Genomic DNA, 16908 nt, shown 5'->3' with positions numbered 1-16908 from the left:
ATCCTTTTAGGCACGAATGAGGTTTCAGACACAGCTCATTGCATTGACTAACGGCATTGAAACTATGTCGTTCCGGATATCGGTAGATACCAAGCTCGGTGAGTAAACTCTGGTTGTCAAAATTTTGGCGGCGCGGGGGGCGCGCGAAAAGAGGATCCTAACTATCCAAACATGTTGCTATATGCCACCATGCTATCTTATGCCTCATCGATGAGGGATTATTTTTTGTTTTACCCATTGGGCTCTGACATTCAACTCTGACTCCGACTATTACCCCTTGCTCTTCTTGGGATAGACACGGCGATGCACTCGGCGAAGTCCCTCTAGACCCTTGAACCCCTCTCGTGTCTGGACCTCAACCCGTCCCACGCAGACATTGAGATGAAAAAAGCTGTGAGTGGATTTCCTGTAATAACGCCGGAATGCGAGCGAACAAGCGGTTGCTTCTTCTCGGCGACTACGAGACTAGCGGCGGCTATATGTCGCAACGTGCTGTGACGCAACATGATAATTGAGCCCCGTTGATCCAGTTGAGTCTGATTCAAGCGAATTTCCATATCAGGATCTTCCGCTGCGATTGTCAAGTCCGTATAAGCGAAGTAGTAGATTGAGCTATTTACATGACAGATTCGATTGAGCATCCGTCTGGGGATAGTATCATGCCTGTATCAGCTATTCCATCTTCAGCCTAGTTATCATTGACGGAATTGATACCGATGATATCTGAACCAGATGTTCGCATCTCAAAATGTCTTGCATCTTCACATCCACAATCAAACCCAGATCCAATTGCCTGGTCCAACACGTGATATGGCTCTTCCCCGGAGCTTTCTGCGCCGGGCTGCCGGGCGACTCCACTTCCGCCTGGTTCCCGAGGCGGGCTGTGTCGCATGATACTGAACTAAGCCAAGGTTGATCATCAACGACTCCATTCACGAGCTTGCACACCGCGAGATCCTCCAGTACAATCCGAGACACGACCGAAAGACAAGACGACTTTTAACTTTTAATAACTCATCTTGAAAAGACCTGCATCATGGTGGTATGTATCTTCTGAGTCGCCCGGAGCTATGCCCTTGTGGCTAAAGACTCCTCACAGCTCCTTAACCTGCTGACTTTCGGACTCTGGTCAAAGGTCGGACGGTTGACACACTATGCTTTTGACGCTGTTCTCTGTGAGTTGAAGTCTTATTGCTTCTATAGCTTGGCGTGTTGTATGGGCTAACATTTCTCAGTCTCGGCCTTCCTCGCCGGCATGAAGCGATCAACTGGCTTGACGTGAGCTACAACACCCGCGCATTCCCCCAGCCATCTCTAATCATCAAAAACAGCTTCAAGACCGACAGAGTCGCTGGTGAGAACAAGGATTTCACCGGCTGGATCGACAGATACCTCGGCGTTGGTGAATGGGTCATGGACCAGTCCGTTGCGATTGCCGGATCCAGCGGCTACTTCGAACGAACCCGATGAGCGACGAGACGCATTTACACCTTCAAGGCTATTGATATCATGAAAACCTCCACTCAGACTCAGCCGCAGGCTTCGATTGACGACTTTGACTTACGAACGCGAGAATGGACAAAGACTGCCTGGCACGCGAGATGACGCGCTGGATTTCACATAGGCGTTCGGATATATATGACTATACATGTGAATTGGATCAACGATACTGAATTAACGAAGCTATCACTTTCTATTCTGCCCCCGTGTGAATCTTTCTGGTAGTCATAACAAGCATGTTCGATTATCAATACTCCCTCTTGGGTCATTATTCATAAGCGCTATTTACTCATAAGCCTCGTCACTGCCGCAATCTCGGTATCCTGTTCAATCTTGTTCGGACCGTGAAGGTCCGCTAAGAACTCGACCGGCACCTCGTTGTTCCCAGCGCTTCCTCGTCTTAACACCACACTCTGTTGCTGGGGACTGTCTGGAGGATCATGATCATGGTCCTCCATTCGAGAGACCAGCAAGTCGGCGGGAACTTCGTTATCACTTTCATCGTGACTATCCGCTCGTTCCTCTTGACTCGTTCCCTCTGCCTTGTCCGTAGAATCACTGAGCTCAGGAGAATCGACCGCAGCGGCTGGCTCAGGGAGTCCAAGTGTATCGCTTACGAGAGCTTTAGCTTCAACAAACGCCTCTAGCATCAGCACCAATTGCGCATATGAGAAGATTCCAGTGCTTTGATTCAGCCAGCTGTAGTCGCTTCTGTAACTCTTGAACGACGTCATCCATTTCAGACAGCTGACTTTGCATGGCAGCTTGTTGAGGCTCTTCATCGGCATCTCCAGCTTGGCTAGATTTGACAAGCTCTCGAAGTTTTGCCTCAAATTGTGCGACCAGTCCAGTGACATCAGACCATACTTCTGAGCCTTCTATTAAGGCTTGACGATCTTGTGAAATCTGTGCCTTGCGACGCTCAAGAGCGGCAATTTCTCCTTGCCACCATGTTCTTGCCATTTCCACTGTACGGCGTTCGGGGCGGAGTTGCAGAAATTCGGTACCTCGCAGGATGTCCATGTTTTCTTTTGGTCGCGTGTTTTCACCGTAACCAAGAGCATCAATGTCCAACGGCGCAATGGGCGGCGTTTGCATCAGTGTTCTGACTTCTATATCGACATCTCTGCCAGCTGCTCTGTATCCACTCAAACCTGCCTCTCGTCGACCCTTGACGTCTTCCATCTTTTCTCGCACCCACCTACGGCGCTTCTTCGCTCCGGCAAGTTTTTCTTCGAGGCGTTGGATATCGTGATCCAGTTCCTGCCGTTCTGCTTCCAGCGATCGGAGTTCTTGACCCAAAGGCTCCTCCTCATCATCTTCCAGCGCATGAAGTTCGGAGTAAATGTCATCCCGTCTCTTACTCATCTTATCAAGATAAGCCAAGGCGTCCTTTCTTTGCTCAAGGGCGGTGCTCAAGTGCAAATCTTCCTCGGCCTTTAGATCAGACAAAGCGGCCATGGAACGCTGTAAACCAACTCGAGTAGACTTGAGCCCGCGAGGCTTGTTTGATACGGGCTGTCTCACAGGGATTACATTTCCATCTGGTGTAGATCGCGTTGGCATATGCAACGAGTTCATCATGCGAGACTTAGACGTAGCCGTGGAATAAAATGTGCTCTCTCCTGTAGTCGTGTCACTTCCAAAATTACTTTCGGATCCCTCTCCACTACCAGCTATCAGGCCAGAGGCTTGAAGATCCAGCAGTTGCTGGATGTCTCGTTCCAAGGCCTTTTCTCGCCTCTGCAGACTTCTCCATATTGAATCGAGTCGTGGTCGGTTGTCCACGTGCTTCTGGCTCGGGCTATTCGATCCAAACCTACTCGCTGAAATCAATCCATATCCCCTTCCGTTATCTCCGTGACTTGACACAGTAGACTGTCGAGACGGGTGTTGGTTCATCATCATGGAAGATGCGATCGGAGGCGGTGGCCCTGCAAAGATCGGTTTAGATCTTGTATGAGGAGGGGAGTTGGAATAGCGGTGTTTGCTGTCCCATGAAGCAGGGGAGGAAGATCGACGAGTAGATGTAGCTGATACATGCTGCATATTCTTTTTAAGTCTAGGGAGTGGAGGTTCCTGGTCGAAAAGAACGTCGTCACTCCTAGGTTCAAGCTCATCCAAGTCATATTCGCTGACTTCTCGAATCGGAGGGCTTCGCAAAGGATTGGATAGTCGCTGGCGAGGACTAGAAATACGATCGAACATTGAAGGCGAAGACATTTCCGTTTGAAAGGGAGGAATAGCCTACGAACGGCTGCCTTGAGCGAGTGTGTGTAGTCGCAATGTCGGAAGTTGTCGCAAACATTCGTTGGATATCGGTTAGGCGCGGCGTCGAGTGAGAAAAGGCGAGAGCTGCCCGGGGTTGATCCTTTACACTTATTCAAGTGTATCGCAGGCCTGTTCGACTGTTAATGAGTAGGTAAAGATGATATGAGTCGTGGGGTGTGTCAAGATCATAGAAACTGTTGGTAGCTTAGGCTTGGAAGCTATGAACACGATCTGGGGTTGGCATGTGCCCACATGAGGTGCACATGCCATGAGCTGCTGAGATCCACAGGGCGGGGAGTGGACCTGTACCACCAGCGCCACGGGCTTGTCCTCATGTGATGGAAGCTGCAGTATATCTAACGTCTATATCGGCTACCGGATGTTCAGGAGTACATAGAGAATTACGGCTGATTATTTACTAACGAGGTGACCATATCTCATAATCAAATCAAACTCCAAAACCGAAGCCAAATAATAGCCATCTTGCTGTACAAACTCACTCAAAGTTATGGCAACATACATGAAAGATACCAAACATTTAGATAGGTACTGACTATAGCTAGTATAAGAAATGGTGTTTCATAATTCATATCCTTTGAATTTGCTTTATAATGTGTAGACCAGAAGCAACTCCAAGCGTGTTACTCCTAGCTGTGCACTGAAAACATTTACCATAATATAATTGTTATACAGAAAACGCAACAGCTGACGGTCTTATCTTTGTCTTCTCAAAGCCTAGGTACTTGCATCCTGTGTTCAAACGGAAGAAACCCGTTCTCTCATCTCCGCCATCAGCCTACCGGTTAACCCCCTCTCTTCTCCAAAACGTACTTGATCAAGGCCGAGCCAAGCCAGACGGGACCAGACCAGAACAGATCTTCTCGTATTTGCGCAAGCAATATCACCGTCGCATTATTTCTTGCTTACCAAAACTTGTGTTTCTCCTTTGCTTCAACCACCAGAAACGCCAGCAACTCAGTCTTGTTCTTTGAGCGTTCCTCGAAGCAGGACATTTGCTGACGTTTTGACTTTATCAAGATCCAATTGCCGACGATCATCCTCAGGTCAGGTGTGGTGTAAAGGAGAGTTGCTTACTCCACCGCGATTTAATTGACTGCAACGTTCAATTTCCATTGTCACTCAAACCTTCTTGTTTCATATTCTGCTGCTTTTCTTGCTCGTCTCAACGTTGCGGCTGCTGTTGCAGTTCAGTCATTCCACTCTGCCGGCTACTGTACGGCTTGCCGGATCAACTCAGAGCATACGAGACAAAATCACAGCGTCAACGAGTCATATCTACTAGGCGAGCCTGTCGGGTATTTATTTTTGGCGCCTCAAGCCTACAGGTCAAGTTTTCTGATAACCTAACGCCAGACCAGGCCAGGTCCGTCATTAAGCAGCCAAGACACAACCAAACCATCCAATCATGAGCCAATCACAGCAATTCCCTCCCTCACTGCGTCAAATGCAGGTGGGCTCCATGTCTGCTCCTCGCGCTGTTGCTGGTCCTGGGGCTGGGTCTGGGTCTGGCTCAGGCTCTGGATCCGGCCCTCAACCCCATCCTCAGCACGACGAATTGCACATGTCGGGCTTGAGCCAAACTGGTGGTCCAATCTCCATGTCGCCTCAAGAATACGAAAATCCTCCCCAGATCAAATTCGAGTCCTCGCCCTCAAACTCTCATTATAGGAACCCCTCTAATACTTCGGTGCCCAACGTCCTCCAACCCGCCGGTGGCCTGTCCGCTCGCGGCGCCCCAACCTCGCCCAACTTACCTTCGCCGATGCAGCAATCTTCTCCCGCTGCTTCATCCGTCCCTCACCAGCGGCCGTCGCAAGCTCAGCAGCAGCAGATCCTTCATCACTCCCAGCAGCCAATGCAGATCCCCGTGCAGCACGGCCAGCCCACACGCGGATATTCAGGCTCACCGTCTGCCGCCGTCGCGAGCAAACCCCCGCTGAGCATGTCTCACAGCTACTCCCGCTCTCAGCCCAGCCGCTGGCTACGATGGCTCCTCTAGTTATCACGCATATACTCCCACGACGCCTGGCGGTTCTACCTCTGCGCATCTAATGTCGCCAATCGATACCACCAGGTACAATGCTCCAGGATCTCAGCGCAACATCTCCAACACCCCGCTTGGCCTAGCTGATATTCGTCCCCGCGCCGATTCGAGCATGTCCGATGGCACTGGAGCTGCCATGGCCTACGACGCCAACAATGCCCAACCAGGAACGAGCAATTACCTTGCGCCTTGGGCCATTTACGCCTTCGACTGGTGCAAATGGCCGGCCCAGGGTAATAGCGCTGGTAAGCTCGCTGTAGGCAGCTACTTGGAAGATGGACATAACTTTGTGCGTCATGCAAGGCGACAGATTCGCGTGTCCAACCGCTGACTGTTCTAGATTCAAATCCTTGATAGTCATATTACACCGACTCCTCAGGACATCTATACTCCTGGTTCTTCCAAGTTTAGCCTCGAGTTCACCAAAGCTGCCGAAGCTACCCACTCTTACCCTGTAACCCGCCTATTGTGGGAGCCGCCTTCGTCGCAGAAGCAGTCTACTGACCTGCTCGCGACTTCGGGTGATCACTTGCGATTGTGGTCTCTTCCTAGTGAGAACCCTTCCACACCCAGTGGCACAATCGGCCGTCGCGACAATGTCACCACCAAGTTAACTCCTCTCGCGTTACTCTCCAACTCCAAGACACCGGATCACACTGCGCCTCTAACATCGCTCGATTGGAATACCGTCTCTCCTAGTCTCATCATTACGTCCAGCATAGACACAACATGTACCATCTGGGATATTCCCTCACTCACGGCCAAGACTCAGCTCATTGCCCACGATAAAGAGGTTTACGATGTTAGGTTCTGCGCCAAGAGTGTGGATGTTTTTGTCAGTTGTGGTCAGGATGGTAGTGTCCGCATGTTTGATCTCCGAAGTCTGGAGCATTCGACAATTATTTACGAGCCTACAGGCAAGGAAGAGCGAGGTAAGTTGTGTGCAGAATTTAATTTCTAATTTGTACTGACCTCATCTAGACCCCAACGGTGGTCGCGTAAGTCCAACACTGGCTCAGCAAACAATGTCCAACCCTCCGCCGCTACTTCGTCTTGCAACTTCGCCTCACGATACCCATCTCCTAGCTACTTTTGCTCAAGATTCCAATGCCATTCGAATTCTGGACGTGAGACAACCTGGTCAGGCCTTGCTCGAGCTACGTGGACATGCTGGAAACATCAACTCTATCGAATGGTCGCCTCATCGACGAGGAATGCTTGCTTCGGGCGGTGACGACTGCCAGGTCCTTTTGTGGGATATTTACAACTCCGGCCAGCCCATCAACGGCGCTCCTCAGCAAGATAACCCTAGGAGCCCTGTTGCTAGCTGGCAATGCGATTACGAGATTGGCAACTTGGGCTGGGTACCTCAACTTCCCAACTCCGAGTACGGCGAGTGGCTCGGTATTGGCGCAGGACGTGGTATCTGGGGAACAAGAGTCATGTAAAGGCACGGTCATTGGCAGGCTGGTGTCGTTTGTAGTACGTAGGGCATGGTATCTGGCGGTTCTCCAGAAACCTTGCTCGAATCACGTAGAATGACAACTTAAGGGTACGGTATATTGCATTCTGCAAAGCCTGGAGTTATTATTTTGGCGGTTTTGGGAAGTTGGCTCGGAGCATCTGCGACATTCTCTAGTTGCTGGGATCAAAACGTGGTGGTGGTTGAGGGGCCTTGATTCGATATGAAAGAAACACGAACCCGTATACGGAAATTTGCGCTTCCGTCCAAGGCAGATAACTCGAGCCGTGAAACGCGGAATGGCTTGGAAAATAGTCTGTCGTTATTTTGATAAGGCGTGGGTTATGAGGTCTCAAAAGCCTGGGCTGGCAGGGAAGGGGGGAGTATAGAACGCATATTTCACTGGAGGCTAGCGTTGGAGTAGATATAGATGATGAGAAAACATGCTAACTATTTCTAACTGATTATATCTATCCGTATCTGTTGTCTCTTTGTGATGACTGGTCTGTGAAGGTATGCAGTTATAACACAGCATTGTTAACTCAGCCAAGGCGCAACAAGAGGCAAGTACTTGCACATTAGGATTTTAGCAGTGATAGAACGTCACATGGTTTTTCTGTCAATACGTGTTGATCTTCAGGTGTTTATCGGTTAGAAGTTACAGAGTGCGGATACATATAAAACTATTGATTGAGGTTCAGATGTGAGGGCAGTTTCTATTGTGACGACCAATTTACCTTTGGCCTGACAAGACAGGTCAAACGTTGAGGAATACTAGAGATATTTGGTAGTTGGTACAACTTTAAACAAAATATTGCCTTTGGCTACCCTTCATCAAGAGTCATACAAAGTAGGGCATAAACTTAACCTTATTCTTGCACAATACAAAAGTACTGCTAAACAGCCCGAATATTGGAGAAATAAATAAGGCCTGGGGCGTCCGTTCTGAGTTCTAAAAACACCAACTTCAACTTTAACGACAGCCGTCTATGCGTGAGACGTGAGCGAACTTGCACAATTAGCGACCCACTATTTACGAAATAGTGCACTGCACAAGGTCCGGCATTTTGCCGTCTGGAGCTCCAACATTACTCGGTGTTGCTTTGACTTTCTTTCACTGTTCATCTTTGTCATCCATCAAATACCCTTTAATATTCTCTTTCTACATCGCCGCTACTTGTTCCTTCTTTCATTCTTTCATATTCGAGCAACAAACACCCAGGCAATCACAAGAGACACGTTACGTGTCGCGGCTCCCTCGCCACAATGTCTTCTCACGACCCTTCGCGCTTCGACGATTCTGAGGATGAGGAAGATTTCAACCCTGCGCCTGCCGATCTATCCGACGAAGAGCAAGATGACGACCATCAAAAAGTGAAGCGTGGAAGCAGCCCTGCGCCTCGCGACGATGATGATGACGAGGATGAGCGACCCTCGAAATCGCGACACGCCGATGACGATGAGGAAGAAGAAGAGGAAGAAGAGGAAGAGGAAGATACTGGCAGACGTCGCGACGATGATGATGACGAAGACGAAGAAGAAGAGGATGAGGAAGATGAGGACATCCAACAGGTAAGGAAACTTGAGTCTATCCGGGCGCGTCTGTTGCCTGTTTTCTCTTGGTTGATGCTGACCTCTTTCAGGGCCATCGCAGAAAGCGCAGAAAGGAGCGAGGTGCCAATTTCTTCGATATCGAAGCCGAAGTCGACGATGAAGACGAAGGCGAAGACGACGAGATGCTGGGCGAAGAGATAGGAGACTTCATTACAAACGACCACCCCGACGATATTGCGGAAACCGGTGACGATGACAGACGACATCGCGAACTCGATCGCCGTAGGGACATGGACTCTAGCATGGATGCCGAGAAGCAAGCAGAGATTCTGCGACAGCGATACGGTAACAGACGCTCTGGCAAAGGCTTCAGAGATGTATCGGTGGTTCCCAAGCGATTGCTGCTCCCTAGTGTGGATGACCCCAGCATTTGGGCTGTCCGATGTAAAGAAGGAAAGGAACGAGAGGTCGTTTTCTCCATCATGAAGCGCATCGAAGAGCGAGCGGGTACAAAGGACGAACTCGCCATCACTGCTGCGTTCGAACGCGGAGGTATCGAATCCGTCATGAAGGGATTTGTCTATGTTGAAGCCCGACGCCAAACCGACATTCTCAAGGGACTTGACAGCATGATGAACGTGTATCCCCATTCCAAGATGATTCTTGTCGATATCAAGGATATGCCCGAGCTGTTTCGCATCTCCAAAACCCCTACTCTGGAGCCTGGAGCCTGGGTCCGTCTTCGAAGGCCCCCGAAGCACAATGGTGATCTTGCTCAAGTCATCGATGTCACTGAGAACGGCCTGGAAGCTCGAGTTCGCTTCATCCCCCGATTGGATTACGGCATGCGAGATGATGCTTTGTCTGCTGATGGCAAGCGTAAGCGACCCTTTGGCAATGGCCCTAAGCCACCGCAGAGACTGTTTAGCGAGATTGAGGCTCGAAAGCGCAATCCTCGCGCTATTCAGGGAAACCCTTCCACTGGCACATGGACATACAACAATGAGGAGTTCGAGAATGGATTCCAAGTCAGGGATGTCAAAATCCAACAACTTACCGTCACTGATGTGAACCCATCCCTTGAAGAGGTTACCAGATTCGCTTCAGGGGCTGAGGATGGAACCGAGAACCTTGATCTCAAGGCGCTGGCACACAGTCTCAAGGACAGTAACGCTCTCGCTACATACCTCCCAGGTGATGTTGTCGAGGTTTACACTGGTGAACAGAAGGGTGTTGTTGGAAAGGCCATGCGTGTTCACTCCGATGTCGTTTCCATTACCGTCACTGAAGGTGAACTCGTCGGACAGGAGATCGATGTCCCCATCAGAGCTCTTCGCAAGCGCTTCAATGTTGGTGATCACGTCAAGGTCATTGGCGGTAGCAAGTTTAGAGATGAGGTCGGAATGGTCGTCAACATCAGGGATGACAAGGTTACTATCTTGACAGATCAGACAAACACAGAGATCACAGTCTTCAGCAAGGATTTGCGCGAGGCTAGTGACATTGGTGGCCAGGGCTCCCTAGGCCAGTACTCACTACACGATCTTGTGCAGCTCGACCCTACGACTGTGGGTTGTGTTGTCAAGGTTGATCGCGAGTCACTTGTTGCCCTTGATCAGTTCGGAACACCTCGACAGGTTATGCCATCGCAGATTTCTAACAAGATTCCAAAGCGAAAGACAGCCGTTGCCGTTGATCGTCATGGTTCTGAGATTCGCCTAGAAGATGTTGTCAAGGAGTATACCGGACAGCAGCGCCAGGGCAAGATCATCCACATTCACCGTTCGTACATCTTCTTACACTCCAACGACAACAAGGAGCATGCCGGTGTTTTTGTTACAAAGGCCAACATGGTCAACACTGTTGCTGCCAAGGGTGGCCGAGTCAACACTGCAGCCGCCACCGGTCCTGATTTGACGGCCATGAACCCGGCGCTCAAGCTTCACAAGAACGGAAGTGAGAACAAGCCCGTTCCACCACCCAGATCCTTTGGCAAAGATAAAGCCATTGAACAGACTGTCGTTATCAAGAAGGGAGCCTACAAAGGTCTTCTGGGTATCGTCAAGGACACCACAGACACCCATGCTCGAGTCGAGCTTCATACGAAGAGCAAGACCATCACGGTGCCTAAGGACTGTCTAGCCTTCAAGAACAGGATGACTGGTGCAACCATCGATATCGCCAGCCGAGGCGGTCGCGGTGGTTATGGTGGCGGTGCTGGACGTGGTGGCGGCGGCGATCGTGTGCCAGGTTGGCAGAGCGGTTCACGCACACCCATGGCAGGTGGTAACTCTGATAGGGTGCCTGCTTGGGGATCACGAAGTAAGTTTGTTTGTCACTGGCTTAATTTCATATTACTAACATGACACAGCACCTGCTGCAAGCGGAAGAACACCTGCTTGGAAGGCCCAGGATATGTCTGGCGCTCGTACCCCCGCATGGGCAGATGGTTCGCGAACTGTCAACCCCTACGACGGCAGCCGTACGGCTTACGGGTCTGGTGGACGCACGCCAGCTTGGCAGGCTGGCGGAAGAACCCCTGCTCCAGGTGATGCATTTGGTGCTGGATCACGTACACCGGCTTACGGTGGAGGTGACAGCTGGGGCTCAGGATCCAAGACACCTGCTTGGGGAGTCACCGCGCCGACTCCAGGAGCCAGTGGCGGCGATGCATGGGGTCCAGGCTCGTATGACGCCCCTACTCCCGGCGGTGCACTCGGTGCCCCAACTCCTGGTGCCATGAACGCTCCTACACCTGGTGCTTACTCGGCACCTACACCCGCTGCTATCAGCGCACCAACACCTGGTGGCTGGCAAGGCGGATGGGGAGCAGATTCGGCACCTACCCCGGCTGCTGGTGCTCCCACACCTGGTTACTACGGTGCTCCTACTCCTGGAGCAAGTTACGGCCCACCAGAGACTCCTGCAGCCACTGGTCCTCGATACACTGATGACGACTGATTGCAGGTAGTACAAGACTGAACATACAATTTGGGGTGTACGTGGTGGATGAATGCAAAAGGCGTTTGGGAAGATAGTAATTGTATAATTAAAATACTCTGGCAGTACGCCAATTAGTTTTGAGGAATTGATCCAAATATAGACGCTTTATATTGCATAAATTGTTGACTGTCACTGTTACTGTAACTGTCTTAGTTGATAGAAAGGAACTCAAGTGACGTGAATGTCTACATGCTTCTTTTCTTATCGATAAGGAATTGCCTTTTCCCGACTATTTGGTGAATCTTTAATTCTTGGCAGCACTCCCAACTCTACGATATTTCGACATTCGTTAATTGTACCCGGGTCCCTCGTTCACCTTTTGTCCATATAATAATGTTTCCGCCCCTTGCGACACGGAGAGTGGCATCGAAAGCTCTCTCGCGATCGCCTCGTCTCGAATGCCCATCCACTCACTACAACACACGATCCCCGCCAACATGCGCTTTCTCAACAAAACTAACGAACCGTCGCGCCAAAGCTCCTAACTCGCAAGATTCCGCTGCACCTAACGAGAAGCCTGCAAAAGTGCGCGTAGCTCCTACAACATCGGAACGATCCGCCGTGCTTCAGCAACGATTACAAGAAAAGTCCGCCAATCTAGCTAGGAACAGAGAAGAGCAGCTACGAGAAGCGAGACAAAGACGACTGGACAGAATTAAGGAAGAGAGGGGGAAACGAGCACAAGCAGAGGGAGAAGAAAAGAAGGAGTTGACGAAAGAGGAGGTGGAAAAGCAAAAGAAAGAGGACTATAAGAGGAGGTATAAAGAGCTGGAGTGGAGATGGCTCAAGTTTATTGTTGGAATGCCGATTTTCCTGGTTATGAGTTATGATCTTTTCCAAAGACGTAAGTTATTTAACTACTCGGTGGCCGTGATGTTGTGCTAATTAATGGGTTTAGTGGTTATGAAAAGAGAGCAAAAGATTCCTCCGTGGAAGCAGGCAAAGATTAATAAGGAGAAGGAGGAGAAAGAGAAAAGAGAAAAGCTAGAACAAGTTGGTGAGGAAGTCTTGAAAGACCGAGATAGTTCTCAGGGACACAAAAGTCTGAGTGAACTCGCGGTTCGTCTGGGACGGGAAAGTAATTAACAGTTCTGAATGGTCGCATGAGATTGTATATCATTGTATAGAATGTACTGCATATAGAGATAGATGAGGATTGGAAGCTTGACAGCTGTCTAGATACTGTAACAACAGAAACAAGGTACTGGTACTTACATGGAATGATGTACTCATGATATATCAGCATCAGACATTTCACCCTTTGTTCATTACTCTATAACGTTTTAGATCAATGTCACAGTATTTCGATCAGAGACAAGATATTGGTTGTCCAGATCATATATTCATGTCTAAAGGTATGTAGTCGAAAAATAATTATGTAAAATGCTATGCAACAAAATCCCCCTTAAAATCGCGTAGTCATCGAAAAATGAAAGAAGGGTTTTTCTAGACCCGTCGCGAAGTATCCATCACCCAAGTGACTGTTCACACTCATGCTCCGCTTACAGAGCAGGAGGGTTCTGGCACTTGAAGCAAGGCTGCTGGTAGAACTTGATGATGGAGTTCTTGTTCTTGATGATCTTGCCAGACTTGTACAGCTTGCACTTGGCGCTGCCCCAGGGGGTGGTGGGCTTGTAGCTGAAGTACACACACTCGGCGCCGTATTCGATACAGCTCTTGGCACAGTTCTCAAGGCATGAGGCATCACCGACGTTGGGAATGAGTACCTCCTCGCAGATGGAACCGCGAGTACCGCAGTAGGTGTTGCTGCTGCAGTTGGGGTCGGAAACATACTTGGAGCATGTGGCAGGAGGAGTGGGAGTGACCTCGTTCTGGCAACTGTAGCATTTCTCAAGGTCGTAGAACTTGACGCCAGTGTTGCAAGGAGTGAAGGTGAGCTGGTCCAGAGCAGCGCTGTAGAGCTGGCACTTGGAGCCGTTGTACGTGAAGGAGAAGGTCTTGCAGCCCTCGGTGGTTCCGCAGATCTTGCCACACTTGTCGGCGCTGGCAGTCCATACGGGCTGGCCGAGCTTCTGAGAAGAACGGCAGCTGACCTTGCCTTGCTGGCCGCAAGTGCTGGGGCGGTTGGGCTTGGGGATGTAGTTTGTGCAGACGGGAGCAGCTTCAGTAGTGGTAGCGGCCTCGGTGGTGGTAGCAGCCTCAGTGGTTGTGCCAGCTTCAGTAGTAGTAGCAGCTTCGGTGGTGGTGCCAGCAGCCTCCTCGGTAGTAGTAGTACCAGCAGCCTCCTCAGTAGTGGTACCAGCAGCCTCCTCGGTAGTAGTAGTACCAGCAGCCTCAGTGGTTGTGCCAGCTTCAGTAGTAGTAGCAGCTTCGGTGGTGGTGCCAGCAGCCTCCTCGGTAGTAGTAGTACCAGCAGCCTCCTCAGTAGTGGTACCAGCAGCCTCCTTGGTAGTAGTAGTACCAGCAGCCTCCTCGGTAGTAGTAGTACCAGCAGCCTCCTCAGTAGTGGTACCAGCAGCCTCAGTGGTACCGGCCTCGGTGGTAGTAGCGGCATCAGTGGTGACAGCAGCGTCGGTGGTGCCAGTAGCCTCAGTGGTGCCAGCCTCGGTGGTTGTAGGAACAACATACCCATCGCACTTAGCATAGCAGGCGTGGAGCTCGTAAAAGGAGGAGTCCGCCGGGCAGATGGAGCCCTCTTCGCATTCGGAATCGTCAACGTTCAGTTCGTACAGCGAATCGGCGTAAAGTTGGCATGAACCAGACTCAACCTGGTAAGAGAAGGTGTTGCAGACCTCGCCAGCGTTTTCCTCATTGACAAAGTCAGCGCACTTGGTGGCACACTCGTCGGCACTGTCGATATCTCTATACATCTCAATGGGGGAACCATCCTGGGATCGGCCCATGACGGCGCAAGACTCGACAGGGGCGCTGTCAACGGTGGTGTAAGCAGCAGTGCAGCCAGCAGCAGTTGTGGAAGCAGCCTCAGTAGTAGTGACGGCAGCCTCTGTAGTCTCAGTGCCGGCAGCAGTGTCGGTAGTTTGAACACCAGCAGCAGTCTCGGTGGTCTCAGTAACAGCAGCGGTTTCAGTGGTCTCGGTGCCAACAACAGTCTCAGTGGTCTGACCAACAGTAGCAGTGTTGGTAGTCTGGACAACAGCAGTGTCGGTGGTTCCAGTGCTGGCAGCAGTCTCAGTGGTCTCGGTAACAGCAGCGGTTTCAGTGGTCTCGGTGCCAACAACAGTCTCAGTGGTCTGACCAACAGTAGCAGTGTTGGTAGTCTGGACAACAGCAGTGTCGGTGGTCTCGGTACCAGCAGCAGTCTCGGTAGTCTGGCCACCAGTGGCAGTCTCAGTGCCAGAGGTAGCGCTGGACTCTTCAGCACATGTGAAGCAAAGCTCAAGATCGTAGAACTCGCTAGAGCCAGCACCCTCACTAGCAGTCCAGCCGAGCTCCCCAACAACCGTCTTGTACAGAGTGCAAGTGCGTCCCTTGACAGAGAAAGACTTGCAGCCAAGAGTCTTGCCACAGGTGTTACCGCACTCGGTCCAGTCTACACAAGTCGAGGGAGTTCCGATGATCTTGTCACCACAGTTGGGAGCAACACCCTTCTTGCCACAGTCGGCAGGCTGGAGTTCGTAAGGAGTATACTTGGAGCAAGCAGCCTCAGTGGTTGTGGCGGCAGAAGTCTCGGTGGTAGGAGTGCCAGTCTCGGTTCCGGATGTGATAGCAGTGACGGTGCCAGAGGTTGTGACTCCGGGCAGAACTACGTCGGTTGTAGTGATAGGCTTGGGCTTGCAGTTGCCGGCATTAGCCATAGGAACGGCCATAGCGGCCAGGATGGCCGTAAAGACCTTCGTGGAAGGCATTTTGGAAAGATAGGGTATTAGAGTATTGTGATAACGATTGTAAGTGGGAATAGACCCAGTGTAAAAAGAGAGTGGATGTAGTTGGAGTATCAAATGTCTAACGAGTGACAAGGGAATTGCACAGCAACAGCAAAAAAGAATGAAGTGTTACCGCTGAGGAAGCAAGACTCAAAATCTGAACAAGACGGTTTACATATATACAGAGTCAGTATCAGACGGAATCTTGACGGCAATTACCGACTCATCCACCTCGCTTCGCCACTGGCAAGATACTAACAAGACGTAGTTCATCCCGACCAACAGCAGCAACCGCAAAAGCCACACCGCACCGTTGCGACTGACGGTTCATCCTTCGGAGTTTTCTAATTCTGGAGCTCAACTCAAGTTAGCCAGGGGAGACAGCAGAGCAGTTCGACTTGGCACTGAAGCTATCGCCATTCCTGGGTTGGGTAAATCGATAGCTTGCGGTGGTGGTCCCTCCTTTCAGTTGCCATTGGGCAGGCAGAGTGGTATCATGACGGATAACATGACTTAGTCAGGGGTGTTTCTTGACAATGGCGGAGTTTGTAACGCCCGGGCCAAGCTCCGGGAAATAACATGAAACATTTTGAATGGGAGATAAGATGGGGGTGTTAGGGTATGTATGAGTGGATCGTGGATCTCTAGGGGACTAGGGGAAACGCAAGGCAAGACATTTTAGTTGAGATGCAAGCCATCTTTGGCAAAACCTTGGTTGTGAGACAGGATGACGCTCAATATGAAATCCCCAGTCAAAAGGCAGCCTCTTGATATCGATGGGGGATGTCAACTGTTCCAACTCGAAGCTGTTCTCCCTAACTGGATTTCTTCTAGCGGCATATCTTCAACGCCACAAATATATATCCAACGGCCAACATGCACCGTAGCTCGCTCAGTTGATCTGTTCCATGTTCCAGGCGACCAGCTAACATAAAAGATGTCCTAAATATCTTGGCCGATGCCGACAATCCGAAGTCCCAGTCAACGTGCTTCTAGTGGGGGCTCGCTTGGATGTGGTGACGAAAAGGAGATCGCCAGCTGAAAAACGGACACCATTTTGACCCTAGTATATTAGCGTCTCTTGCAATTAAAGCTGAGAAACGCCGTGGCTTGCCGTAGCTTCCACAAAGGAGAGTGCTGTCTGTCAGCGACGCCTCTGCCTCTGTCAACATCGACTCTGATCGGATCTATTGAGTATCTATTGATGT

The 16908-nt window shown here is 50.6% G+C and overlaps 6 protein-coding genes across 6 annotated transcripts; 4 read left to right on the top strand and 2 right to left on the bottom strand.

The window, feature by feature from the left end:
* Window positions 1-1036: 1036 nt before the first annotated feature.
* Window positions 1037-1470, top strand: FGSG_07527 (uncharacterized protein; the record flags this gene model as incomplete). The annotated part of the gene is made up of 4 exons (XM_011329001.1): window positions 1037-1042; window positions 1100-1175; window positions 1236-1278; window positions 1332-1470. 4 exons carry the CDS (start codon window positions 1037-1039, stop codon window positions 1468-1470), a joined length of 264 nt encoding a protein of 87 aa, XP_011327303.1.
* Window positions 1471-1758: 288 nt separating this feature from the next.
* On the bottom strand, window positions 1759-3723 carry FGSG_07526 (uncharacterized protein; the record flags this gene model as incomplete). Its single annotated transcript, XM_011329000.1, has 1 exon — window positions 1759-3723. The coding sequence occupies one exon, from the start codon at window positions 3721-3723 to the stop codon at window positions 2131-2133; it is 1593 nt and encodes a 530-aa protein (XP_011327302.1). The 3' UTR covers window positions 1759-2130.
* A 1630-nt stretch (window positions 3724-5353) lies between these two features.
* Window positions 5354-7284, top strand: FGSG_07525 (uncharacterized protein; the record flags this gene model as incomplete). Its single annotated transcript, XM_011328999.1, has 3 exons — window positions 5354-6125; window positions 6177-6768; window positions 6818-7284. Exons 1-3 carry the CDS (start codon window positions 5844-5846, stop codon window positions 7282-7284), a joined length of 1341 nt encoding a protein of 446 aa, XP_011327301.1. The 5' UTR covers window positions 5354-5843.
* Window positions 7285-8564: 1280 nt separating this feature from the next.
* FGSG_07524 (transcription elongation factor SPT5) lies at window positions 8565-11901 on the top strand (the record flags this gene model as incomplete). The annotated part of the gene is made up of 3 exons (XM_011328998.1): window positions 8565-8870; window positions 8942-11174; window positions 11224-11901. The coding sequence occupies 3 exons, from the start codon at window positions 8565-8567 to the stop codon at window positions 11811-11813; spliced, it is 3129 nt and encodes a 1042-aa protein (XP_011327300.1). The 3' UTR covers window positions 11814-11901.
* Window positions 11902-12188: 287 nt separating this feature from the next.
* On the top strand, window positions 12189-13034 carry FGSG_07523 (uncharacterized protein; the record flags this gene model as incomplete). The annotated part of the gene is made up of 3 exons (XM_011328997.1): window positions 12189-12699; window positions 12754-12914; window positions 13005-13034. The coding sequence occupies 3 exons, from the start codon at window positions 12189-12191 to the stop codon at window positions 13032-13034; spliced, it is 702 nt and encodes a 233-aa protein (XP_011327299.1).
* Window positions 13035-13357: 323 nt separating this feature from the next.
* FGSG_07522 (uncharacterized protein) lies at window positions 13358-15682 on the bottom strand (the record flags this gene model as incomplete). The annotated part of the gene is made up of 1 exon (XM_011328996.1): window positions 13358-15682. The coding sequence occupies one exon, from the start codon at window positions 15680-15682 to the stop codon at window positions 13358-13360; it is 2325 nt and encodes a 774-aa protein (XP_011327298.1).
* Window positions 15683-16908: the final 1226 nt, after the last annotated feature.

This window comes from Fusarium graminearum, chromosome 4, assembly GCF_000240135.3.
Source record: "Fusarium graminearum PH-1 chromosome 4, whole genome shotgun sequence".
Classification (NCBI taxonomy): Eukaryota; Fungi; Ascomycota; class Sordariomycetes; order Hypocreales; family Nectriaceae; genus Fusarium; species Fusarium graminearum.
Note: the sequence above shows the minus strand (reverse complement) of the source record. Positions and strands in the feature narration are given on the sequence as shown.